This window comes from Xenopus laevis, chromosome 2S (assembly GCF_017654675.1).
Source record: "Xenopus laevis strain J_2021 chromosome 2S, Xenopus_laevis_v10.1, whole genome shotgun sequence".
NCBI lineage: Eukaryota > Metazoa > Chordata > Amphibia > Anura > Pipidae > Xenopus > Xenopus laevis.
This window is the reverse complement of record NC_054374.1, coordinates 89850397-89878160: the sequence shown is the minus strand read 5'-3', so window position 1 is coordinate 89878160 and position 27764 is coordinate 89850397. Positions and strand designations below refer to the sequence as shown.

Sequence of the window (27764 nt, the reverse complement as noted above, 5' to 3'; positions counted from 1 at the left end):
TTTAGATAAGGAGAAATATTTTCAAACTTTCATAACCTGCCAAATTTTGTAAAACAAACATGGTAATTAGGGGGTGTGGCCACCGAAAGGGTGTGGTCACAAAATTGCTGCGCTATGTGCGGAAAAAAAATTTTGTCCCTCTTTTTACTTCCAAAATGTTGGGAGGTATGGTTGAGCGAGGAGAAGAGAGGAAGAAAATAATATTTAGAGTGGGTCCCTGGGCCTGGTCTAAAGGTTTTTGGGTGGGTCCCTGGTCTTTGGTGGGACCCTGGTGTCCCAGTCCAACATTGTTCCTATTTATTAACTCGACCACCATGGTATGAAGAATAGCTAGTATTTTATAACAGGACAGCATATACATTCACAAAATCCTATTAGTTAGGACTGACACACACAAAGCAAATAGGACTGACATCGCGCCAAATGTCGCCATCTGGTGGCTGCCTAAGGCATTGTAGCGCTGCTCCACCCCCCGCAACCTGACGTACCCTGGCAAGCGCAGCAGCACCGGGAAGATGGCGAGCAGAACCATGTTGGTGGCTTTTAGTAGAAAAAGTAGAGTCCAGGCCTGCGGACTGAGACATTTGGCAGTCAGGTGAGAAACAGGTCTGTCTCCCTGCTGGATATAACAATGAGGCGAATGATAGCGCTAAATACGACTCTGGAGTGGAGCAGTGCAGAGGCTGCTGCTTATAATTGCTCGTATACGTGCCCTTACTATGTCTGGGGAATGAAGTGTTTGGAAATATCAGAGCTGAGTGCAGGCCCCGTGCCAGTCCCATACAGTGTGGGTATTTGTGCAGCTGGCACAGGGCAGTCCCCCTCAAGGTCACGATTTTGTGCAGACAGCGTGCGTTTTGCCTCAAGCTAATCTCACAACAGATGGAAAATGGCTTGAGCAGTGGGGCTGCATTTGCTCTCGGTAATTGTATTATGGTAGAAGACTAGAGCTTTAGCTTCTGACATGTCAGAACTTATTCAAACATATTTACTGGATACATATATACACATACGTGTGTGAGCATATCAACTGCTCTAGTCTATCATTTATTATACAATGTGGTACTGAAACCATACTTTTTATTAGGCTTATTTTCCTGCAGGCCCTCTCTTATTCATATTCCAGTCTCTTATGCAATTCATTGCATGGTTGGACCCTGGATTGCTGAAACTGCAAACTGGAGAGCTGCTGAAAACAATAATCAAAATAATTAAAAAAATACAAACAATAAAAAATGAAACCCAGCTGAAAATGATCTCAGAATATCACGCTTTACGTCATACTAAAAGTTACATTTACAGGTGAGCAACTCTTTCAACTACAACAGACCAGTAGAAAATTTTTTTTTTACATATCTGTTTCAATGTATGCACAATTTTGTGACTGGAAGCAACTGTAAAATAGGTACACGTGATAATATGGGACGGGAAACACTAAATTAATGTAACATTATGTCTAAGGTTCCCTTCTCTTACTGTATTGTACCCTGAATTAAAATGTAACACCCGTCAATTTATAAAATGCAAGCCTGCAGAATACAATACAAGGCAGTCTCTAAACCTGAGCAGAAGCTATAAGCTGTAATTAATTTCATCTGGAAGTATTACTCTTGTGTTATTGTCTGCTTCCACAGCAAAAAAAAGTGTTACCAGGCCTTAAGGTGGCCATAGATGCAAAGATCCGCTCATTTGGCGATGTTGCCAAATGAGCGGATCTTTGCCGGATATGCCATTAGCAGGCATGGCTATATCGGGGGTAATCTGATTGTTCGGCCGTATGGCCAAACGATCCGATTACGATGTGCCCTGGGTTCCGGCGGGATCGGTCGGGTCAAAATCAAACCTGACCGATCGACCGATCTCCGCCGGACGAAAGATGTCGGCACACGCCCCACACGATCAGAGATGCACTCAATCCAGGAATTGGTTTGAAAGTCAACCAAGTCCTAGCACGTTTTAAAGGATTTTAAAATATTCCATAGACATACTGTCACATAACATCTGAACATGACAAGTCTTGGTTAAAGGGGAACTCCACAAAAACATAACTTAAGCTGTTTGAAAAGTAAACATAATTTCAAGCACCTTTGCATTATACATCAATTAAAAAATATGCAGACTTTTCATGTTTTTTAATGGTTTTAACAGTTCCCTACGCCTAGCCCCCTGCTCTCCTGCTGATCTGTCTGATTACTGTTACTTTGTATCAACAGCCAGCTGTCCTTAGTCCTCCAAACTCCACAATTCCCTACACACATGAATTCAATAAGGACATGAACATCACAGTGCAATACATTGTGGGTTATGTAGTTCCTGCATGCTAGCTGTAAGCTGTAGAGAAGTTGTTACAATTTGTAACATCAGTGTTTCAGCCCCTCCTTCCCTGCCAGGATTTCAAATGATGCAGAAAGAGAAGAACTGTTAAACCAGATGGATTTCAGCATAGAAAATGGCATTTATTTATACTTTTTGAAGAAACAGGTAACTGTGATGGATATATAAGAGTGGTTTCTATGTTATGTGGGCCTCTTTATCAAATTTTGGTTCGGAAGCCGGAGTTCCCCTTTAACAAAAATCCATGAAGTTCAGCCCCTCCAGATATATACACACACACCTGTACTAAACGAACTGTCGATGAGGGGTGTACTTTGATCCCTTATGAAAAAAGACCTCCCACTATCTGTAAATAATGTCATCTAATGTACTTGTAAAGAGTAAACATGTGACCTAGGAAGCGATGTTCCTTCTAATTTTTTATTGGCAGCAAATATGGAGTCCTTATTAAAAGAGAAATGCACTTGTTCTCATTATGAGTTGAATAAATAGAGCTCCTCAACTGTCTAGTTAGTCAAAGAGGTCTTTACTGAGCATGCCTAAAAAAGTGCTGCTGCCAGAGAAAGTTCCAGTGAGTATGTGCAGCATCTTTTCTTTAAATTTTGCAATTTTTCATGTCTGTTTTGTCAGTGGCAAATTAAATACACCCAATCTTAGGTGTGCATCATATTTATATTGTAACTGCATTAAGTATTTGGTATTAAGCAAATGGAAAGTTTTCATCTCATTTAAAGCTGTAAAGTTTGCCGCAAATCTAGTAACCCATACCACCAGCTAGAGTTGCCACCCGGCCTGTGTTTTTGTGTTGCTACACTTGCTGGTAATTTGTAATTACCAATCATTGCACCCCCAGCCTGCCTCCAATCTGCACCTTTCTGCCTGCCCTAGCTCTTATACTTACCTAATCCCCAGTCAATTCCACTCTTCATGACAGACGCTGACCCCTCAACATCATGACTCCCCCACTTGACGGCACAACCCCGTCCCCTTGACGTAACAACCTGTCCCCTTATGGACGCGCCCCCACCCAGGCCGGTATATTACGGATAAAAAAGGTGGCAACCATAGCACCAGCCAGCTGGCAGCATTTACTGGTCACCTGTTTGAGAACAAAAATGTGATTGGTTGCTATGTGTTACTAGACCTGGAACCCTAGACAACCTGACTGGCCCCTCGCTCCCCGCACCATAGTCTGCACGCATCATGCCTGATAACGTTACATGGGGGACCGTGGTGACACAGAGATGAGTGTCAGAGGGGAGGGTAGATCGAACACGGACTAGGGGGGAGTCAGAAGACCCTTTAACAGGTACCTGCAAAGTGCTCCCATATTGTTGCACACTAGGCAGGTGCCTTCAGCCTACCCCTAGTTCCAGCCCTGGCTTGAGACCCCCATTTGTCACACAGTTATTTTCTCCTGTGTTTGGTTCTGAAAGATTTAATTTTTATCATATATTAAATTATTCTATGACTAAAACATTATATGTGTGGTAAAAACACTGAAGATCCATGTACTGCTAGAATAATCAGGCACCTAAATCCACTCCAAAGTGCAATCCTCAGAGTGGCAGAGGGCACTGAACTGAGCTTCTTATTTAGTAATAAGTCTTCCCCAGTCAGTGTGCTGCATATATCCTCAGGAATGCTGGCTGCCCTTTATCAGAAGCGGAATGAGGGGATGAAGGAGCAGTACATATGTACTGTATTACAAGGGAACAAAAACAATGGTGTCCAAACTCTTAGACACAAATATAAATACTATAATAATATAGCTTAATTATTATTTGGGGTGAGCCTATAGTGATTACTTCTTTAATGATCGAAAGTTATAAGACAGTCTTGCCTGCTAGCAGAAAAGTCTGCTATAGGCAGTTAACATTGTTATGTGCAGTTAAGATAATGCTCTTTACAGCTTAAAGGAACAGTTCAGTGTAAAAATAAAGGCTGGGTTAATAGGCTGTGCAAAATAAAAAATGTTTCTAATATGGTTAGTTAGCCAAAAATGTAAAGTATAAAGGCTGGAGTGAGCAGATGTCGAACTGAACAGAACGCCACTTCCTGCTTTTTAGCTCTCTAACTCTGAGTTAGTTAGCAACTTTAAGGTGGGGCGGGCACATAACTGTTCAGTGAGTTTGCGATTGATCCTTAGCATGCAGGTGAGATTAAAAAGCAAACAGTTATGACCCATGTGCCCCCCCCCAAAGTCATTGGTTACTGCCGGGTAACCAATCAGTAGAAACAAAGAGAGCTGAAAAGCAGGAAGTAGTGTTCTGGCTATTATGTTACACATCCAGTCACTCCACTCTTATACATTACATTTTGCCTAACTAACTATATTAGAAACATTTTTATTTTGCACAGCCTATTTATCCAGTTTTTATTTTCACACTGTACAATTACTTTAAAGCAATAAAAGAAGATATTAGCTCAAATCAAAATACATAGAAAAATTATTTGGCGCTATTCTCGCTTGTAGTGAAAATACACTGAAAATCACTACATGAATTATTTTTTTCTAATACAGATTGTATACTGCAGCCAATGGGAATTTATCATATATATTTTATCTTATCATATCGTAGAATAAATGAGTTGTGAAATGTTGCATTCTGAAGTACTAAGGCCACAGACATTACTGATGAGAATGTTGGATACCTCTGTGTTGTTTTCTGTTGCTCTGGTAAGAATAGTCTCTGGCACATGGTTTGAAGGCCATTCTGCATGTCTCAGTCACCTGTTACTACAGACACAACCCCCAATGCTATTTAGAGATGCAGTTCAGTTCTCCTTAAATACCCTTTTCAAAAGGGAAATGTCACCCTATAATTAAAAGAGAAATTAATGTACAGTATTATTTTTTAGTTCAGTATATGCCCTTTTAGCAACCTTTTGTCTGTGGCTCTGATAAAACGGAAAATTTTATCATACTTACCATAATTTTCATTTCCTGGTTACTATGGGCAGCATCCACACCTATGGGTTTATCCCCGCCCTCACTTTGTTATAGGACAGAAGTTAATTAGATTAATTAACTACTCTATATGACCCCCTTCCCCCCTCAGCTCACTGTCTTTTGATGTCCGAGATTATAGTGGGAGGGTTTGGTGTGGATGCTGCCCATAGTAACCAGGAAACGAAAATTACGGTAAGTATGATAAAATTTTCCGTTTTCCCTGGTCACTATGGCAGCATCCACACCTATGGGTCAGTACCTTAGCAGTCCGAACAGGGTGGGTTCATAATATAAACACTTACACCACTTATATGCATAACTGAAAATTTTATTAATCGGCCAACTGGACCGTTTCCAGTACCTTCCTACCAAAAGGAAGTTTTTTTTCTGAAGTAAATAAATTTACATGATAGTGATTTAGAAATGTGTTTGTTGAAGACCAAGATGCAGACTTGCAAATCTTTTCCAGCTCAACATTCGCCTGAAAAGCCCAAGAAGTATTCAAAGATCTTGTGGAGTGTGCTTTAACCTCTTTAGGAGATTGTAACCCTTTCGCCTTGTAAGCCAAATGAATACATTTCACAATCCATCTGCTCAAAGTAGCCACTGAAGCTGCTTGTCCCTTCCTGGCACCATCGGGGACCACAAAAAGTCTGTCTGACTTTCTCCATTCCATTGTTTTTTCCAAATAAATGGAAATACAGCAAACTAGATCCAACATATGCCATTTCTTTTCCTGTTCTGATACAGGATCTGGGCAGAAAGCTGGTAAAATTGATTCATGATTGACATGAAAAGTTAATACAACCTTAGGTAAATACCCAGGCACTGGCCTTAATATTACCTGATGAGGTTGAATTACAGTAAAAGGCGAAACCGACGACAAAGCCTGCAAGTCACTGACTCCTTGAGGAAGTTATTGCTGTAAGGAACACAGTTTTAATTGTGAGAAACATCTGTGATATTTCCTTAAGAGGTTCAAAAGGTTCTTCTGTAAGAGCCTGTAATACCAACGGCAGATTCCAGGTTGCTGACAGTGCTCTTACTGGAGGTCTGAGATGTAAAACTCCAGCCATAAATTTTGAAATGTTTTTATCCTTTGTGCACTGAACTCCTATGAGAGCTGAAATAGCAGACACCTGTAACTTTAGGGTTCTCAGACTTAGAACCTTATCAAAACCTGCTTGTAAAAAGTCGAGAATCTGCATAATATTTACTTGTTCTTGAATTATTTTCCTTTCTTTACACCAGTCTGAAAAGATGCTCCAGATTCTATCATACGTTCTGTTTGTAGAAATCTTTCTAGCAGACAGCATCGTATTGATTACCTGATTAGAAAGGCCCTCCTTACTTAACCTTTCCCTCTCAACCTCCAAGCTGTGAGGCACAAGACATGAGGATTGGGATGCCTGACAGGACCCTGACTCAAGATATCCTCCCTTTGAGGCAGTCTCCAGGGGCTCCTTATTACCAAGGATCTGAGCATTGGGTACCAACTTCTCCTTGGCCAATCTGGAATTATTGCAATTATGTCCGCTTTCTCTGCCCTGATCTTCCTCAGTATGTGAGGGATTAGAGGTGTTGGAGGAAAGATATATAGGAGACCTACACTCCAATCCTGCTGGAGAGCATCCACTGCTGCTGTCTGATTGCAGGGGAATCGGGAAAAGAATGTGTCGACTTTCCGATTGTTCGTCGTGGCCATCAGATCCACATCCGGCAGACCCCATTTCTGTACAATCTGAATAAACACTTTGGGATTCAACTCCCATTCGTGTTTGCTTATCCTTGCACGACTTAGAAAGTCTGCTAGCACATTTTGTTTTCCTGGGAGATGAATGGCTGATATGTCCTGTAAATTCGACTCCGCACAAGTCATGATCGGATACAACTTTATGAGACTCTGGCTGTGAGTCCCTCCTTGTTTTCTTATATAAGAAACTGCTGCCATGTTGTCTGTCTTGACTAACAATGCTGCTCCTTTCAACTTGCGACCACATTGCTGAATCGCCTTCCATACTGCCCTCAGCTCCAACACATATGCTGGCAGTACTTGTTCCTCCGTTTTCCACAGACCTTGTAGACAATAACCTTCCACATGTGCACCCCATCCGTACGGGCTGGAGTCTGTTGTTAGCACCTTCCATTTGACTGCCTCTAAAGAAAGTCCCTTGGACAGATTGGTTTCCAACATCCACCATTTCAACCTGTCTTTGGTTTCTACTTGCATAAAAATTATTTGATTCCAGTCCTGCACAATTGAATTCCATTGACTCAAAAACATGCTCTGTAGTGGTCTGATCTGCCACCGTGCCCATTTTAACATAGGGAATGTTGAAGTCTGGAGACCTAATACACTGTTCACTTCCCGAGCTGAGCTCCAAGGCCTCCGCATCAGATCTCTGACTGCTGCCTTTATTTTCTCCTTCTTTTTGTCTGGTAGAGTCACTAAACCCTGTACTGTTAGAAACCTGGCTCCCAAATATATCAGATCTTGGGAAGGAACCAGCTGACTCTTCTCCAGATTTAAAACCCAGCCATGATCTTGAAGGATCCTGATGACTACATCCCTTTGTATTGTTAACACTTGTGGGTCCTGTGACTTCATCAAAATGTCGTCCAAATAATGAAATATTTGAATTCCTTGTCTTCTGATCTTTGCGATAAGTGTCTGTAGGACTTTTGAGAACACTCGAGGTGACGTCGCCAGGCCGAATGGAAGACAAGTAAACTGGTAATGTAGATCCTGACTTAAAGCGAATCTTAGGAACTTTTGGTGCGAGACAGCCACTGGGATATGAAAATAAGCATCTTTTAAATCTAAAGATAGAAGCCAGTCTCCTATCTGGATTTCCTTTATTATTGAATAAATGGATTCCATCCTGAACCTTCTTATTTGCAGAAACACATTGATTGACCTTAAATCCAGTATTGGATGAAAATCTCCTGTTTTTTTACATCAACATAAACAGGACTGAGTAAATCCCTTGTCCCTGAAACTCTCTGGGAACAGGCAAAATGGCTCCGTCCTTTAACAATTGTTGAACATAACTTAACATCACCTTTCTCTGGTCTGTTGCATTGGGAATCTTTGATAATACAAAGTGATTGTACTTCGGCACTTCCTTGAATTCCAAGTAATAGCCTTGACTTAGCGTTTGCAATACCCACCAATCGCTTATCGACTTTGTCCACACTTCTACAAAATATGTTAGCCTCCTGGGTATCCCTGAAGCATGGACTGTCAAGTATTCAGAATCTTTTTGTTGATTTAACCTCTGTTCCTCTTCCTCTTTGATTTTTAAATAGTGAAGATTGACCTCCTCTCCACTGAGTTGGTTGTCTTGAAAACCTGAAATTTCTTTGTTCTGGAAAATTACCTTTGTTCCGAAAGGATGATCTGTCTGTTCGGAAATCCGACGGCTTGAACACTTTCTTTTCTTGAGGCAGAAAAACACCTTTTCACCCTGTCACCTTCTTAATTATATCCTCCAATTTGGTTCCAAAGAGCATCTGCCCTTCAAATGGTAAGTTGCACAAATTCATTTTAGAAGCCTTATCAGCATTCCATGCCCTTAACCACAGCGCTCTTCTTGCTGCAATTGACAGGGCCATAGCTCTAGATGATGACCTAACCATGTCTACTGAGGCCTCCGTGACAAAATCTGTACCCAATTTTAATTCAGCTAAGGATTCGATTATGTCTCTTCTATTAACTCCCTCTTTTAAGGCCAGTTCCACATTTTGTAGCCACATCTGCATTGTTCTGGCTACTGAAGTCAGTGCTAAAGCTGGTCTGCATGTAGCTCCTAAAGCCAAATAAGTCTTCTTTAAAGATGATTCCATCTTCCTATCCATTGGGTTTAAGAAAGACATTACATCTTCCACCGGTAAAAGTGTTTTGCTGGAAAGCCTGGACACTGCTGCATCTACCTTAGGAGCTTTTTCCCAAATAATCTCCTCTTCTGCTGTAAAAGGATATAGTTTTTGTACCCTTGGAGGAATAGGAAATTTAGCATCCGTCTTTTCCCACTCTTTTAAGATAATTTCCTTAATTACCTCATGTAAAGGGAAAGTCGACCTTTCTCTTTTTAGAAACTTAAACGGATTTGAAGAGGATGTTTGTTGCTCCGCCTTTTCCGGGAGTTCTAGTTGTGCTCTAACAGCTTTGATTAAAGGCTCTACTAGAGACATATCAAAGGTTGAACTAAGTTGTTCTTCTTCAAGTTCATCTTCAGCAGACTCTGTAGGTGACTGCCATCCTGCAGACACTTGACCTCTCCGTGAAGTTGAGGCACCATTATCCTGCATTATATCTTCGTTATTACGCTTTGTAGCAAGAGTAACTCCTTCTATAACTGCCTCTCTGATCCATCTCATAACATCAGCAGTGTCTGCAGCTGCATCACCAGCCAATCTTCTTGTGCATCGCTCACACAATTTTGAATGTTTTAAGGCTGTGTTATCACATGCCACACAAATCTTATTCTTCTCTTTTGATAGGGATTTTCTTGGGGCAGGCACACTGCAACAAAGCCAGTAAGAGAAGAATAAATATATGCACTCTTTTTTTCCCATTAATAGCACACTTACCTAACATGGCTCACCTCCTAATATCTGTGGCAGCATTTTCTGGGCTACTAGGCACTTGAGGATTAATCTCCATATCTATAAGGTAAAAAACATAAAGACGTCTTACCTCAAAGAAAAGCTAAGCAAAGGAGCTTCCAGGCAAAATAAATACCTGCAACAGCTGAACGCAACTGCTAGGACTCTGAGGAGAAAGAAACTAGCTAACCGCGCGACTTTTAAAAACACTTCCGTGTTCTCGCTATGCGAAAACTGGAAGTGACGCGTACCTGGAAGTGACGTCATGCGCACCAAGCTGGAACGCATCGGTCAATAGCGTACTTCCGGAAACTCGTCCCTAGCTAAGTGCCGCCCGTGACCTGGTCTTAGACGCAGGTATAGAAACTCCCAGAGAATAAGGAGCATGATACCCCGGGCTGCCTAGTAACGGGGGTGGCTTGCCGATCTCCTCTGAGAGGAAATACTCCCGCAAAGTCCTACCAGGAAGAGAGGCCAACTTCCCAGGTATGGGATCCCAATCTTGGGTCCATGTGAGCCATAAAAGAAAATCTTGGCCCACAAAAAGGCCCAAAAAAAAGCGAAGACAGAAAAAAGACAGTGAGCTGAGGGGGGAAGGGGGTCATATAGAGTAGTTAATTAATCTAATTAACTTCTGTCCTATAACAAAGTGAGGGCGGGGATAAACCCATAGGTGTGGATGCTGCCATAGTGACCAGGGAAAATACTTTTGGCGGGGACAGGTGTACCAGATTGAATACAGTGGTATATAAAAATGCTACGAGACACCTGTACACCAGGTTGTAAAAAGATCTTACTAATAGATGGTTAATTTCATTTACAGGGGTCTTGCATCATCCAGTCAGAAAGCCAGAGAAGACAGCTGGTTGCGATCCCTCTTTGTGCGTAAAGTCGATCCACGAAAGGATGCTCACTCAAACGTGCTGGCCAAAAAGGAAACCAGTAACCTGTACAAAATTCAATGTAATTATAACTACTTTTCAGTTATTATAGCGACATGAAGAAAAAAATGTATACCTACAAAACCCTCTAAATCAGTATTCTTAAACTCTGTCTTTTGTGATCGGCTACAGAGAGCAGTTCTAATATTGCCATTCAAAATTAGTGAGATGTTTAGCCATTTTGATTAGCTAATTATAAGTAGTTTGCTCTGTTTTCATGCAGTGGGTCTGGTATTATACCTATAATTGTAGAGGCAATTTAACAGCGTGCATACTCCCATAATATAGTGAATAAAGTACCCCCTCTTGTAAAATATAAGGATATTATAAGTTACCGAGGAGTTTCATGACCCTATAAAAACACGAGGCCGAAGGCCGAGTGTTTTTATACAGGTCATGGAACTCCGAGGTAACTTCTAATATCCTCATATTTTACAACTGGGGGTACTTTATTTATTATAATACACAAATTTTAGTGAGTCATGTGACAGAAATTACATCACTACTCACCGTTTATAACTGATGACATCACTACTCACCGTTTATAAGGATATAATTTACAAGATATTCATGGCTTTTGTGTATTATATGCAGATATATGTCTTGATCTGTATTTATGTGAATGTAATACACTGCTTACATTACAATACACTAGCCACCGTTCTTTTATATATTGTCCCAAAGGCCTCTGAAGGGATTTGTTATCTTTGCAGTCAATGCAGAGCAATCCATGGTCAGAAAATCTGTCCCTGCTTAAAGCCACTTCTAATTTAGTTGAACAGAAAACATGCAGTTCCCAAACACTACCTGAGGAAACCAATGCTGTACAGCCATGGGCTGAATGGTGAGCTGTGATAATGTAGAATCTTGTGAATGAATTTGTTTTTCTACTACAGACTCCAGTTCAACTTCTGTAGTAGTATTCTTCACAGACATTCAGTTTACAGTGAGGATGAAAGAAATCAGACCAAAGTCTTTATTGACAACAAACCTTTACATGACAGTAAAAACAATTGTGAGTAATATACATAGCATCTCACTGTTCATCAGCTGTATCAGAAGGGCATACTATTAAAAATCTTTATATTCCCTGAAAGTAGCTTTTTTTTTTTTTTTTTTTTACATTATATTGATTTAAAGCCACTTTCTTGCTTATATTTTTTATGCATTGCATGAATGAATACTCTAAATATCCTACCCCCGCCTTGTTAATTATTAACACCACTGCACTAGCCTATATTATTTAGCTTTTTCTGTTTATTGATTTATGACAATTATTTGTTTTACATTATGATATGACTCACTAGTGTAACAATACTACTGCCAAATGTTAGCCCTAATGGGTATCCATGGAGTTTGTGCATATTTATCACTTTATGAAGATGAGAACAAAAGGCCCGGAAGTGTGAAGTGGCCAGCATCAGTAAGAGTTGGGTAGGCAAGGCTGACATTAGGGCCCAAAGGGAATGGCTGTGAGGCTTCAAAGTGCAGTCAAGCACCTGTTTCTTTGATGTTTTGGCCAGCAATACACATCAGGTTATAGCTTTTCTCCTGTTATCCCCTGTTTGAATTGCCTCGAGTGCTGGTACCTTTTTTTGTTGCTATATCCAGTTTGGAAGTGCCGTCTTCCTATGGTCCGTTCACCGGGCAGTTATCTAAAATAGAAGGGCCTCGGGTGTGCTCTAGAATCTCTGTCTACCTTATTATTGTCCTTTATTAAAGAAAAACTAAGCCCGTGAACAATGTACTGTAGGTCTCTATAAAAAGATATTACAGAAAACAGCTCATGTGTAAAACCCTGCTTCACGTAAATAAACCATTTTCATAATATACTTTTTTAGTAGTATGTGCCATTGGGTAATCCTAAATAGAAAATGGCCATTTTGCACACAAACAAACCATACATGTTAGGTCACATAATCCAATTAATGAACAAAATTGTGTCTATTGTTTCCATACCACTTCCTGTTACAGCTAGAGCAAATCATAAAATATGGGCTTAAGGGAAAAGATGTTAAAGGGCAATATTTGCTTAAATATATATTCCATTGTGTTAAGATGTTTTAATATGACACTTAATATACTGTAAACAGTTGGTTGCTTCAGTATTCATTTTAAGGGTGTCGTTTTCGTTTAAAGGGATTTTATCATGATTTTTAAAGTGTCATTTATTTCTAAATTACACTGTTTTCAATCTACCATATAAAATGGTATTCCTGAACAAATAAGTGTATTTTTTATCTGTAATATTGGTGTGTAGGCAGACATCTCTGGTCATTGTGCCTGATTCTGTGCTTTTAGAAAGAGCCAGCACTGCACAATGGTTTCAAATAAGTTGTTGTTTCTCCTACAGTGCAGAAATCTGCTGGAACAGCATTATTAGCCCTTAGAAGTTATGCTGTTTTTAGGTTGTCTCCCCAAAATCTACCCTCCATATTTATGGAAACCTCTAGATATCTTTGAACTAAAGCTTTCACCACATATTTTTCAGCGTAAGAGAGAGAAGGTTGTAGATCTTTAGTGCTAGAAATTGACTATTCTCTATGTGGGCAATGTTCATGCAAACTCTTGATTATAGGCATGTGCATGAACTAACACTTTTATTATATTTAAATAGTTACATTGTAAGTGCCCAATATCAATTTAATCAAGCAGAAAACAGTATATATATATATATATATATTTTATTCACATTAGGCTGTGATCTAGATTTTCAATAATCAAAGTATGGATATTTTTATTTGTATATATCTGGGAGAACAATACCATATGTCATGTTCATAAGGCATTGAATATTAGTTTGTTCTTACTCCTATAATTGTTTTTTTTCCGTTTTAGTTCATAATGTGAAACCAGAGTGCCTGGAATCTTACAATAAGCTCTGGTAAGTTGCTAACTTGTGACAATTTACATGGGCTGTATACAAAAATATTGAGGAGGGAAGACACGCTGTTTAGATAGGGCACTCACTAAAATAAAGTTTAACTTTCTGTAGTGTAAATTTAAATCACCTACAGAATTTCTGCAAATATCTCATGATATTCTGCACAATAGAGACACATGCTATTTAAAAAAAAAACAATAGAGAATTGTGGGTTATATACAGTAGAAGGAAGGTCACTGTTTGCCTGGTCCAGTAACCAATAGCAACTGATCAGATGATGTGTTGTTCTGGGCATTGTATATCTTACTATATAATATATATATTTTTCTTAATTTGGTGTCAGACTGGAATTCTATTACAAATATGTTAGTGTTACAGAATGTTTGCAAGATTGTAACAGCCTTTTTATTGTTTGTTTTGCAACAGTGAAGAGGTGCTGCCAAAGATTCATGCAGATGAAGAATATCCATGTACTCTGGTGGGAACCTGGAACACATGGTATGGGGAGCAAGATCAGGCTGGTATGTACCAGTAACACTGGGCTAGCTCTGTTATACAACCTGGAAATAAAATTAAACTTGCAGAATGGTTTCTGAAGATGATTTTCTTATACATTGTGGTCTAATTTACTAATGTTACAAGAGTTTTGGAGCTTAAATAATTTTTAATAAATAAAAACTCACCCATGTTTTTCTTTGGCTTATTTTAGTTCACCTGTGGAGGTATGAAGGTGGATATCCAGCCCTGACTGAAGTCATGAATAAACTAAGGAAAAAAAAGGTAAAACTCAACAAAAAGGCATGCTGTCACTAAAATTGGTTGTTAGCTTCAGAATTAAGCAGACCTAGAAATTGGCATGATGATGCATTTGCAGTCATGTAGTGAGCCCACTTAACCTGGGGCCAGAAAATGGTGCTAGCTGCAGTATCCTTTGCTTGCTGGATGTGTATGTAAAGGGAAAGTATACCCCCAAAACATGTAGGTTTCTATAAAAATATATGCAAATGTACAGCCCTGTACAACCCTGTAAATAAAAATGTTCATAATAATATACCTTTTTAGTAGTATGTGCCATTGGGTAATCATAAATAGTGATTCACAGTGCACACAAACAAACCATACATGTTGGGTCACATGAGCCAATAAATAGACACAATTATGTTTTTTACTCTCATACTTCTTACTGTTACAGTTAGAGCTGCAGTATTTCTGATCAGATGATCTCTGAGGCAGCACAGAGAATATCATAAAATGGTCGTTCAAAGGGAAAAGATGTAAAAGGGCAATATTTACCGTATTTTCCAGTTTGGTAAGATTCTTTAATATGCCACTTAATATGATATAAACTGTATATTGCTTACAGGGGTTGTTCACCTTCCAAACACTTCTTCAGTTCAGTTGTTCTCAGATTGTTCTCCATAAACGAAGACTTTTTACCGGTTTCCCAAAATTTAAGGTTAAAGTTTAATGTTCCTGTCTCTAGTCTGGCAGCTCATTAATACATTCTGAACTGTTAAAATTTGCTACATTTAGAGGCACATTTATCAAGGGTCGAATTTTGAATTCATGTGAGTTTTTTTTTTAAAACTCCCTTAAACTACCATGAATTCAAAATTCGACCAATCGAAATGTATTGATAAAATCTATTTTTCTCATCTTGGATGAATTAAATAGACCTGTAAACTCGACTTGAATTCGATTTGAATTAGAAAAACTCTATTTGAATTCGAAAAACTCTATTTGAATTAGAAATCTCGATTTGAATGAGAAAAACTCGATTTGATTTAGAAAAACTCTGATTCAAATTAGAAAAACTTGATTCGAGTGAATGTCAGGAAGGCTGCAAACATCACCAAATTGGTCCCTGGACCTCTCAAATTGACTTATAAAGTAATTTGGAAGGTTTTAGGTGGTGAATAGTCTTAAGTTCTTTAAGGGCCAAAGTATGCTAAATCTCAAAATTCGAATGAAAACTCAGATTGAGTTTGGATAATTCAAAATTTCATTTTGAGTTTTGACCAAGAAAAAAAATTTAAAAATTCGACCCTTAAAGGGGTGGTTCACCTTTAAGTTAAATTTTAGTATGTTGTAGAATGGTTAATTCTAAGCAACTTTTCAATTGGTTTTCATTATTTATTTTTTATAGTTTTATAATTATTTGACTTTTTCTTCTGACTCTTCTGGGCGTCGCTGACACCATTCTATTTCTTGTCTTTCTAGTAAGGTCCTCTCCTATTCATATTCCAGTCTCTTATACAAATGAATGCATGGTTGCTAGGGGAATTTGGCCCCTAGCATCCAGATTGCTTAAAACGCAAATTGAAGAGCTGCTGAATAAAAAGCTAAATAACTCAAAACCTTAAATAATAAAAAATGAAAACCAATTGCAAATTCTCTCAGGATATCACTCTCTACCTCATACTAAAAGTTAACTCAAAGGTGAACAACCCTTTTAATAGATCAGTTCCTTAGTTGATACATTTAGTTGATACATTTCTTAGCAGCATCTGAGGAATATTAGCAACTATTTTATCAATTCTAACAGCTGCTTGTAATGGGATTCTCCTCAGCAGGGACAAAGATAACAAATGTATCAGCTAAATGTATCAATTTAAATCAGCTAAAGAGTCAGTGACCCCCACGAGCTGCTTTAGAAGGTGAAAAATTTAACTTTGTAGTTCAATATTAGAAAAACAGTCACAAATAGAAAATACAGAGTAATTGGAAAAAAGTGATTATGGTGAACAATCTGAAACCAACTGAACTGAAAAAAGTGTTTGAAGGTGAACAATCCCTTTAAGTATCCATTTGGGGGGGTATTGTTTTACTTTAATAGGGCTGAGTTATTCACACTATCAGCTGCAGCTATTCTCAGCTGCACCCCTTCTATTACATGAACGTAATACAAATAGTATACTATTCACACAGGATGATAAATAGGCCCCAGTGTCTTTATTCACTTTAGGTTATGCAGAAGTCATTGGCTATTGATATTTTAACTGTTTTGAAATTGGCAAAATTCCATTGTGTTTTGATGCCATGTTTCCTGGTCAATTTATAGGAATTCACAGAGTTCAGAAAGGCTCGAGGCAACATGCTTCTCTCCCGTAAAAACCAGCTTCTTTTAGAGTTCAGTTTCTGGAATGAGCCTGTCCCTAGGAAAGGGCCCAATATATATGAACTAAGATCCTACCAACTGAGGGTAAGTTTTTACTTGGGTTCATTCAAATTGCACCAGTTAGATAAGACTTATTAACTTGAGCTGTTCTGTTCAAAGAAGCCCTTTTGTTTATTTCTACTAAAAAACTATTGTATGACAAGAACACATTTAAATTATATTGATAAGAAATATATATCTCCAGCCAAATCAAATGTGGTTTCAAGTCCATGCAGTGTCAGACTGGGGTAGCTGCAAGCCCACTAGAGAACCTGACCTGCAGGCCACTTGGTGTCCAACTTTCACCAACCACCATCCACCATCCTGCATCTGTACATCCCAGAAAGCAGTGCCGCAAGCCAAAAGGACTGGTAAGGGGTAGTGGACATGCAGCAGGTAGGGTTGCCACCTTTATTAAAAAAAATTTACCGGCCAGTGGGGGCGGTCCGTGACTCTAAAAGGGGCGGAGCTATGTGGCGTGCCGAAAAGGGGGCGGAGCAACATCTCACAGTGCTGGAAAAAAGGTAAGTTCTTTTCGAATTGGGGGCAGGCCAGGGGCTTTTTTTAAAGCGTATTACAAATTAGGGCCGGTAAATTTGTAATACCGGCCCCGGCCTTGGCAGGTGTTTTAACGGCTAGGCCGGTAAAATACCGGCCGGGTGGCAACTCTAGCAGCAGGATAAGCCTTGACTGTAAAAGGCTGGGGCCCCATGGTGGGCCAGTCTGACCCTGAGCACTTGCTTGATGTATTCACCAATCAGTAACACTATATTCTAGCAGCACTACAGATTATTTTTGAATAAAAAAAAAACACAATGTGCTATTGAGGAATTCTTTGGAAAAAAATCAAACCACTGCATGGTTGCTAGGGTAGGTAGATGGGACCCTAGCAATCAGCTGCTGAAATTCCAAACTTGAGAACTACTAAACAACAAGCTTAATAATTAAAAACCCATAAAAAATCCAAAAATTAAAAGTAAATTTAAAGGTAAGCTACCCATGTAAATCAGAGTAAAAAATTAAGTAATAAAATAAACAATCCTAAGTCATGTTATATATTACCTGGTTATTTTAGCAAAAGAGGGAATACAGGGTTATGGAAGATAGCTCATAGTACAAGTTGATCCAGGGAGTAGTCTAATTGCCATCTTGGAGTCAGGAAGGAATGTTGGAGAGGCTTCAAATGGGTTTTTGTTTGCCTTCCTCTGGATCAACTAGCAGTTAGACAGGTTTTATATAGACTAAAAAAGTTCAACAAGACGTGTCTTTTTTCAACCTAACTTACTGTGGTACTATGTATTGGGGAGGACTTGAACATGAGGCTTTATATTTACAATTCGTAGTGGCACATTTCCCACAATTTATTGGTCAAAATAGGCTATTGCAGCCACCATCAACTGATTTATGAAGTGGAAACTGGAATCACGGAAAGCTGTACTGCTCTGTGCCAACATCCACTCACCTGACCAGTTGTTTGCACACAAATGGATTTGTCAGTATGGTACAAATTGTGCCTTGGAGATTAGAAAGGAAATTACCTCTGAGGAGGCAGGAATCCCTGAGCTATTATTTCTCTGCAACTGTGTGCCTATCATTCTGCAGAAGCTGGAATACAATAATTATTTTTTTAAACTGCCACGGAAAAGAAGTCACAGTACATTTATAATTGTAACAATCCTAATTTATCTCCTAAGGAGAAATGTATTTTCTTCCACATAGATATTTACTGTATATGAGTTTGTGTGCTGGGAAAGTCTTCATAATTCATATTTTGTAGAATAACGTTAAGCATTTAACTTCATTCTGTAAAATATGGCTCATGTAAATGTTACCTGACCTGTTTATTTTGAGAGCATTAGCAACTATTTGAATGATCTTGGAATTAAAGAAAGTTTAGTACAGTAGTATATTATACTAAATATAATAGAATTAAGGGATATTTGTTTTACACAAATCATGGAACTACTCTAAAGTCCTTATTTTTAACAAGAGGGAGCCCATTATTATCTGAGGTTTCAGAAAGCACTTGCATGTTTTTTTTTGTTTGTTTGGTGCCTGTATTTTTTTTTCTCCATGCTTTTCTAGAGTGGCAAAAAAAAGCCAACTACATTTTTGATAAATTAACTCCCAAATATAACTACATTTAAAACTATTGTTAAGGGAAATACTTCGTGTCATGCATGGTGTTTGTGTATTGAATTTTTGAAGAAAATTATTGTATAATGTCTGGCTACAGAATATAAACCTTTAATATTACTGGATAGTATATAATGGTATAAACCTTGTAGTTTTATTGTAATTACATTAATAAAAAATGTATATAAAATTCTGGCAAACTCCCATTTCTTAGTATTAATCTTGTGTTTTATTTCCCTTAGCCTGGAACCATGATTGAATGGGGAAATCACTGGTAAGGCCAACACAGGTAGAGATTGGGTTAACTGAGTAAAATTTGCCTATGCACTGAAAAAGTGGAGGCTTAATCTAAGAAATGGTGCTAAAAATGTGAAGAACATTTCAATATTCATCTTTCACCATAGAAGGGCTTCCAATAACACAGATGATTGCTGTAGCTGCAAGGTGGATATTTGCAGCCATGCAGAAGTGATGCTAAGATGTGGTGCTCACTTCATGGCATAAATATCAGCACAAACTTTTCAAATACCTTTTAAATAACAATATTATGCATATATGGTTGTCACTTGGGTGGTATTTTACCCAGAAAAACACCTGCCAAGACCTGTATTGCAAATTTTCTGGGAATGTACTTGCTGGTAAATTTGTAATACTTTTTGGAGGCACCCCTGTCCCACCAAGTGAAAAAAAAATTGTATCATTCTATGTTATAAGTCCAGCTGATCACAGAACATTTTTTCTTTTAGTTTTGAGTAGTCCATACTCAGTCATCCTGACTGGCAAGAATTAGACAAACAGAGTGAGCTTGGTTAATTCACAATATTCATTTGCTTTCAATTCAAACATCACTTAATAGGTTTATACATTATTGTTATACTGTATATACAAAAATCTGTTTGCTACTTTGGGATGTATTTGTGACTGGTAAATTCTCTTGGATTGCAGGGCTCGTGCTATTCGATATCGGCAAGATGGTGATGAAGCAATTGCTGGTTTCTTTTCACAGATCGGTCACTTATACATGGTTCACCATTTGTGGGGTAAGGTTTCCTTGTTTTATTGCTTCCTTGTCTGTTTTTCTCTCTTCTTATGTATAATATTCTTTAGTATATGTCATACAAGCCTAGGTTCAGTTCCAACTTAATTTTTTTTGCTAGGCCTCAATCACCAAGCTTAGGAGAGACTGCATATAATTCATTGTACTCTATATACTTAGGGGGTTATTCGTCAAAATCCGAATTTATCTGAGTTTTAAAATAGAAAAGTCCGACCTTATTTATTAATAAAAAAAGTACAATTTAATCGGATAGAGGAAAAATTCAATAAAATCGAGCGAAACCCCGAATCGTACAATTTTTTTTTTACTTTTTCTTGAATCGTTCGGTTTTTTTCTCAAAAAGCGCACATTTTTCAGATTTTGCCTGAAAAATCCAAATTAGTCAGATTTTCAGGCCAATTTCAGTGCAGACCACAGAACTTCCAAATAGGATAGGGACCTCTCCCATTGACTTACTGTATATTCAACCTTACAGGTCTGAGATGCCAGATTTTGGAATTCTGACTTTTTCCATCCTTGTGGTATAATAAATTTGAGGTTTTTTCCCCACTAAAAATTCGAATTTTATAGTTTGGCATTTGGACTTTAATAAATAACCCCCTGCATGTGTTTACATTTTTGCCACATTAGAATTTCAGGTGGTTGAGGTTTATATAGTTTAAAAATCCAGTACCTCTGTTTACTCTCACTCAGCTTAGCTTTCTTATCTTTTACCTTTATTCTGAATATAAGTGTGAGACTTATATTGAGGCATGGATTAACAGTCTCTGTAAAGTGTAGAGAAAAGCATTCTGAAAGACTAATTATACAATGCAATGTGTATCTCTGTCTAGCTCTTGAGAAGAAAAAATGCACTTTATGTGCAAAAAGCTGTATGTAGGCAAACTGTTAAGCCATTTGCAGAGAGGAAGAGTGCAAACTCCTTGCCTATACATATATATTCAAATATGTCATTAAATGCATTAATGTTAATACTTAACATTTAAAATTTTACCCCAGCATATAAGGACTTGCAGACTAGAGATGATATCAGAAATTCTGCATGGCAGAAAGACGGCTGGGATGAATGTGTTTACTATACAGGTAAGAGTCTGGCATTACAAACAGTAGTGGTATTTTCTAGTTCAGGAGTTTTTCAAAATTTTTGGGCTGAGCCTTCCCTTGCACCATTTGGTCAGGAACCATTTGAATATAAAGAGGTTTCAGGCAAAGAGGTTGAATATAAAGAGGTTGCAGAGAAACACAGCTCCAGATACATCCAAGTCAGAAATAAGCATTTTCCCCCAGATGTCACCCTAATGTTGCCTCCCAGTAGTCCAGAACATCACCAAGTCATCACCTTACTAGCCAAGCTGATCTCCCTATGTATGAGCAAATTTGATTCAAGGTAATGTTTCATATTCAAATAATTAATGAGCAGCTAAGAAAATAATAGCCTCCTTAAACAGATTTTGGCATTGGTTCAGCAGTGTTACAGTTTAAAAATTACCCTTCTATGTACAAAACAAATGGACAGCATAACTGTTTCTCATCGACACTACAAATAAATCCAGTTAAATGCTAATTAATCATTGTGAAATAATCAGTGATTTCATATAAAGTGGTCGGTGGTCTTATAAGGCTTTTATTTGTTTCATTTTTAGTCTTATTTAGTTTTATAAGGCTTATAATTTTTAAAATTTTAGTCCATGTATTACACTAGAAGTGAAATAATAGTTTTCCTGGTAGTCAAAACCATAAGTTCAAGTACCCATTTTCATCCCTTGATTAAAGCTTTGCATCAAACAGCTAATTAGGATGAGGTGGCAAAATATTTTTAAGTTTTTAATTATCAGTGTTAAAAGGGCTTTACAGATAATCACTGAAACTGTTATTTAATTGAAGTCCAACCCAAGTTTTAGTTTTGTCTGTTATGTATTTCATGTTTTCTAAATTGGTGTTTTCCAGTACCCCTCATCCAGGAGATGGAATCAAGAATAATGATCCCCCTGAAGAACTCACCCCTTCAGTAACCAACACAGTGCATCCAGTCAAGAATGTCAGCCTTTCTTTGTAAGAAGACTTAAGTGAATGAACAGAATCATGATATCCAGACAAAAGTGTGTTTCAGTAAATTGTTAGTAAATAAGTAAATAAGTCTGATGTTTATTAATGCTAGAGGCTTGGCAAGTTTCCAGACCATTTTTCTTATCCCTGTGCTAAATGGATCTTTTAATAATCCATTGATTGATGTATTAGTGGGGTCGATACACTTTACCTGTTATGGGGAGGAATGTTAATTCACTTCTGTTACCAATGCTAAGGGTTAGGATTATGTAATAAAGGATAAAAATATTGCATAGCTCTAGTAACCCAATGCATAAATCTGATTTGTTTTTTTAAACATTTGACCTCTAAATGCTGCCTGCTAACTAGTTAATTTGGTTTACTAGACTAATAGTAAACGGTGGACCTTTTATTACATTACCCTCTAGAGTTTTAAGTGCCAGAGCACCACTAGGATTTCCTCTTCAGTTACCATGGGTGATATATATCAGTTGGTTTCTGTTGTTTAGGAATTAAAATGATCTACATTTGTAGTCAAATGCTACAAAAGAAAGAGCTGATTGCACTTGTGCAATCGGTAAAGTGCAAGCCACGTCTCAGATTATAGCCCATCTGCTTGTTACTAATCAATTCAAAGAAGTAGCCCATGTATTTGTGAATTGTAAAGTTTATTTTTAAGATTCTGAACCATCACAAAATTCCTTATTAATATCCGTATCCCTGCAGATCAAAGGTTGTAAATCGGCAAATGAGAAGCAAGTAGATCACAGATCATGAGTGTGATTATCTTTCTTTGCGTTTGGTTTAAATATATTTATTTCTTTATTGTGGTTTATGAATCCTTAAGAAGTTATTGTTACAAATTAATTCTGATGCCACCCTACATCTTAACATTTGCATTTATTGAAAAAATACTGATAAGCTTTATATATCAAAAACTTGCCGAGTGGGATTAAGGATAGTGGCTTTCACAGCAGTGCATATATATATTCTAGCTGGTTCAGAACTCCAACTTCTACTCTCTCTAAAACAATTTCAACAGTTTAATGTGGTTTGTAAAACTAATTACAGCTGGATGCATTATCTTGGTTGTATATATTTGCTGCATTCCTGGTTTTGACTCCTGAAACGATGTAGCAGAAGCTAAATGATGAAAAGACCTGCTGTTTGCTACTTTGTTTCAAGACTTTCAGGACCAGAGAATACACAAAGGGATAAACAAAATTGTTTTCACTTGCAATTATTTTTACAAAATACTGGAAAAACCACTGAACATTCGTAATTTATTTTGGAAAGTTGCTTACAAATAACATATTATTTGTATTTCGTTTTTAGTTAAGATCCCTTAGATCCCTAAGAGTACGTCCTTGAAGGTGTAGTCCCACAATAGCTGAAAAAGCCTAATTTCCTAGTGCAGAAAAACAGCCTGCAAATTACTTAAACACTAATAAATCAAGCATACTGTAAAATTCTACAGACCTGTATTTAGACGTTTTAATGGTATTTTTAATCAGCGAGTTTAAACAGGAAGTATTTTGGTGACTTAAATTACAGTTTGCTTGTTTTTTTTCTTGTTTGTTAAGCAGTGATCTGTCATAGGTGCCTGTATTCTCTTGCTGTCTAGCTGTTTCTGAGTGTGAACTCCTAGTGACTCCTAGTGAATTGTAGTCCATAAACCACTGAAAACCCACAAGTGGCTGCATCCATGTGGCAGGTGTGTAAAACAATATTCACCAAAAATTTATTATTTTTGGTGAAGTTGCTGTCCTTATGCATGAATTTATGTATGCAATTATGCACTGCAATTTCAAGCTATGAAAGTGTGAAATTAAATTTATTTTAGACTAATGCTGCAATGTACGCCATAATTTCACAGAAACAGCAATAAATTTTTTTTTTATACACAACTTTTTTTACACCTCCTAATTTTATAATCCGTTACACATACATTTAAATTCCATTTAACACTTTTATAACTGTACCTAATTTTAGTGTGTTTTGAGTGTACTGTGGTGTTAATGCTTGGTTTATTTCAATACAATTTTAGTTCAAGAGTCTAAAATGTTACTGTCCCTATTAATGCTGTTACATACATTTGATTTGCTGCTTCTTGGTCTCTTCAAAATAACTCACTTACTCACTTTCTTCAAAATCTAAGGCTAATGGGTGACTTGCTAGTGGTGATTTAATGTAAGGATAATTTAATAATTTGAAAAATAAGAGACACATTTAGAAAATCCAGGTAGAAAGGTATCTGTGATCATTTAAATGAAATAAATGCTGCCCAGCCACTTGTATTTTTTTTTTTTAAGACATGTCCCTGGTTTTGAAGAGATTTGTAACCTCAATTTAATGTGATCAAGTAAATGTCTGTAGGTTAAAGGGGATCTTTTTCAAAAAGCATATATAGGTTCCCATCACTAAATAAAACAATTTTGTAATGTATGTCTGTTTAAAATGTTGTACCTGTTTTGAGGTACATGAGATTTTTTTCTGCAGCTTTCTCTTCTCAGTCGTTTACGATCTCCTTTGAAGTTTAGTGGCCACTGGCCGTCTTACTCCCTGATGCTCTGAGGATGCAGACATTTCTACAACAAACATGTATATATGTAAGGGTTAAACCACCCTTGAGTCTTATCTAGCAGTTAAGCATCAATCACTAGCTAGCAGGATGGCCAGCGGCTGCTGAACTTTGAAGGTTATAACAAGACGGAGAAGAGAAACCCGCAGAAACATGCACTTGTATCTTAATGTAGGTACAAAATGTTCTACAGACATACATTACAAAATAATTTTCTTTAGTGATTGGAGCCTATATATGCATTTTAAAAAATTACTTTAGATCCCGTTTAAGGTTACCAGATCACTTGAAAAATCAGGGACACATGTAGTAAGTGCAATAGTCTGAGCTGTCATGTTAACAGACATTGAAAGAAAGTTACTCCAGCACACGTAACTGCACAAGGGATTAACCTGTGTTTAATGTCAAGCCAAAAGGCTTGGAAGGGGTTTGTTATTTACCCTTGTAGTAGTCACCGATTCTTCACATATAAACCCTTCATATGGACACATCTAGCCTTCAAGTGTTCTGAAAGCTCAAGCCAAAATGTTCTAGCCAGCTTCTGTGTGGTGGCTTTCGTGCACTGGGTAATTTAGTCAGTCAGTATGGTGGTAGCAACAGAATGGGTTACATTTATCCTCACTGGTGCTTTGATACTTAAATAACTAGTATAACCAGAGTCAGTGTTTCATATCTAAAGCAGAGTTGTTTGAAATAATTTAAATCCTGTGTTCTATATAGACTTATACCAGATAAGCTTGGTAGACATCATAATGATTGATTCAAAGATAAGACAAAGTCAACTCTTTCACACTCCTACTTTACCAGTAAAGCGGTGTTTGGGTCGTTTAAACCATTTGCACTTTAGCTTCTACTGGAAATAGGGGAAATACTGTATGCTATTACAATGTTGAAGGTTAAAAATAATAAGGTCATATCTATTTTCATGCCCAAATGTAAAAAGGAAAAAAGCTAATGTTTCTATGCTGTTACAAAATGAAAGGTCATCTTGTGATAAAAATGTTGTCCTCTGTGAAACAATATTAATAAAACATTTTATTTGAATTTTTGTGATCATTTATATTTGTTAAGGGTTTATGCCAGTTGTTACAGAGGGAAGCCTTAGGGCAGTGAAGAGGTGCTAGGTTCAAATTAACATATATATTTGTTTCATTCCTTCAGTTCTTGGATGTGTGTTTAGGGTTATAGTCCTGCGGGAAGGCAAATTTAAGGCTAAAAATTCTGTTATGGTCTCATCACACCAACAAATCTTTTCCCACATTTACTGCATTTCCCAAATGATTTTTCGAACATACACCGGAGAGGCTTTTATATGAGTTTTCTTTTGCAGCAGTGACTTTCTTCTCACCACTCTTCTATAAATCCTAGCTTTGTGGTATATTTGGATTACAGTTACCTAGTTAGTTTGGTTTGAAAATAACAAAGTCCATCGAATTTAACCCATCCAAATGAACCCAGTGCACATGTATCAAACACATAAATAGACCTATCTATACACGTGTTCATATGAGCTCTATATACCGATACCTATACTAAACTAACTGTAGATATGTAGATCACTATAGCCATGGGTATTATGCTTGTTAAAGAAATGATCCAAGCGAAAGTTCTGTTCTGTGGAATCTCATTCATTGATCTTTTCTAATGAAGTAAATATCCCCCACTATCTGTCTATAATGCCCTCTAATGCATCTGATGCATCACAGGCCCGGACTGGCAATCTGTGGGTTCTGGCAAATGCCAGAAGGGCTGCTGTATGGTTCCATAGAAAGTTACCATAGAGTGGGCTGTTTGGGCTGGTAGGGGGCTGTATGGGCCTCTGCGTACTTGGAATGGCAGGGCTTATTTTGACTCCCAGTCCAGGCCTAGCAGACTTGATAAACCTGTCAGATGAGGACTGCATTGGCACATGTTGGCCTGGGGGTGAAATCTGGTAGATATGCTTTTTTTGATACCTTGTGGATTTTAATTTTTATGGCGAAATCTACACAAAATGATAAAAAGGGGTGTAATGAAATACATGGCTCACTACAGACTGAAACAACCCTCTGATATAAAATATAACATCTGTTGCCAAGAAATAGTTTATTTGTAGCTTCTGCATAAACAAACTTTAAAAAGCAATGATACATATGGCACGCGTGTTGTCTCCTTGGTCCTTTATCAGTATATTCTACGCATTATGCGATTTCAGTGTTTTCCCTGTGGCATTTCTCAGAACACACTGTTTTCTACAGTTTGGCATGTGACAAAACACCAAGTGCTTCATTGAACTAAATGTAAAACAAAAATTTTTCACTTTTTGGCATTTGGTCCTTGTCACATTGTAATCTACAACTGTCACACTGTAGCGGCTAATCCCAGCTGTGCATTGGCCACAATTAATGCAATGATACCGCACACTGGGATTTTCCCATTACTCGGATATAAAAAACAATAGCTTCAGGAGGGAGCGGTGTTTATTAGTATAGAACACTAATGCTTCTCAGCTTGCAGGGCCAGAACTATGGGTAGGCACAAGAGGCACGTGCCTAGGGCGCAAAGCTTGGGGGCGCCAGGCACTTACCTTATATGCAGCCTACCCCATGTCCTGCAAGTGTTACATACCTCCCAACATTTTGGAAGTAAAAAGAGGGACAAAAAAAAATTTTCCGCACGTAGCGCAGCAATTTTTGGACTACACCCTTTTATGTGGCCACACCCCCTAATTACCATGTTTGTTTTACAAAATTTGGCAGGTTATGAAAGTTTGAAAATATTTCTCCTTATCTAAACTGTGTTTTTGTGTCTCAAAATTGTTACAAAGTATCTGTTAGCTGTTCTGGGCTCTCTGCTAAAAGCCAACTAAGTGAGAAACTTTGTTTCTTTTTCTGGCTGTTCAGTGCAGAGAAAAGAGGGACTTTCCAGTACAAATGAGGGGCTGCGGGTTGAGCTGTCAAAAGAGGGACTGTCCCTCCAAAAAGGGACAGTTGGGAGGTACTGTTACCACATTGGAAAGTGGGTGCGCTCTGTGAAGTCGATGTGCTTTGCGCACGACCACACACGCGTGCCATTGGCTGCGCGTCCT

The 27764-nt window shown here is 37.9% G+C and overlaps 1 protein-coding gene across 2 annotated transcripts; it reads left to right on the top strand.

Annotated features, from left to right (window-relative positions):
- Positions 1–439: 439 nt before the first annotated feature.
- Positions 440–25741, top strand: nipsnap2.S (nipsnap homolog 2 S homeolog). Of its 2 annotated transcripts, none has more exons than XM_018249677.2 (10): positions 440–595; positions 10719–10858; positions 13675–13720; positions 14147–14241; positions 14430–14500; positions 16782–16922; positions 19256–19287; positions 19959–20053; positions 21070–21153; positions 22018–25741. In XM_018249677.2, the coding sequence occupies exons 1-10, from the start codon at positions 516–518 to the stop codon at positions 22080–22082; spliced, it is 849 nt and encodes a 282-aa protein (XP_018105166.1). In that variant the 5' UTR covers positions 440–515; the 3' UTR covers positions 22083–25741. The 2 variants fall into 2 exon arrangements, with proteins under 2 accessions (XP_018105166.1, XP_041440052.1); XM_041584118.1 differs by lacking the exon at positions 440–595 and adding an exon at positions 945–1302.
- The last annotated feature ends 2023 nt before the right edge of the window (positions 25742–27764 follow it).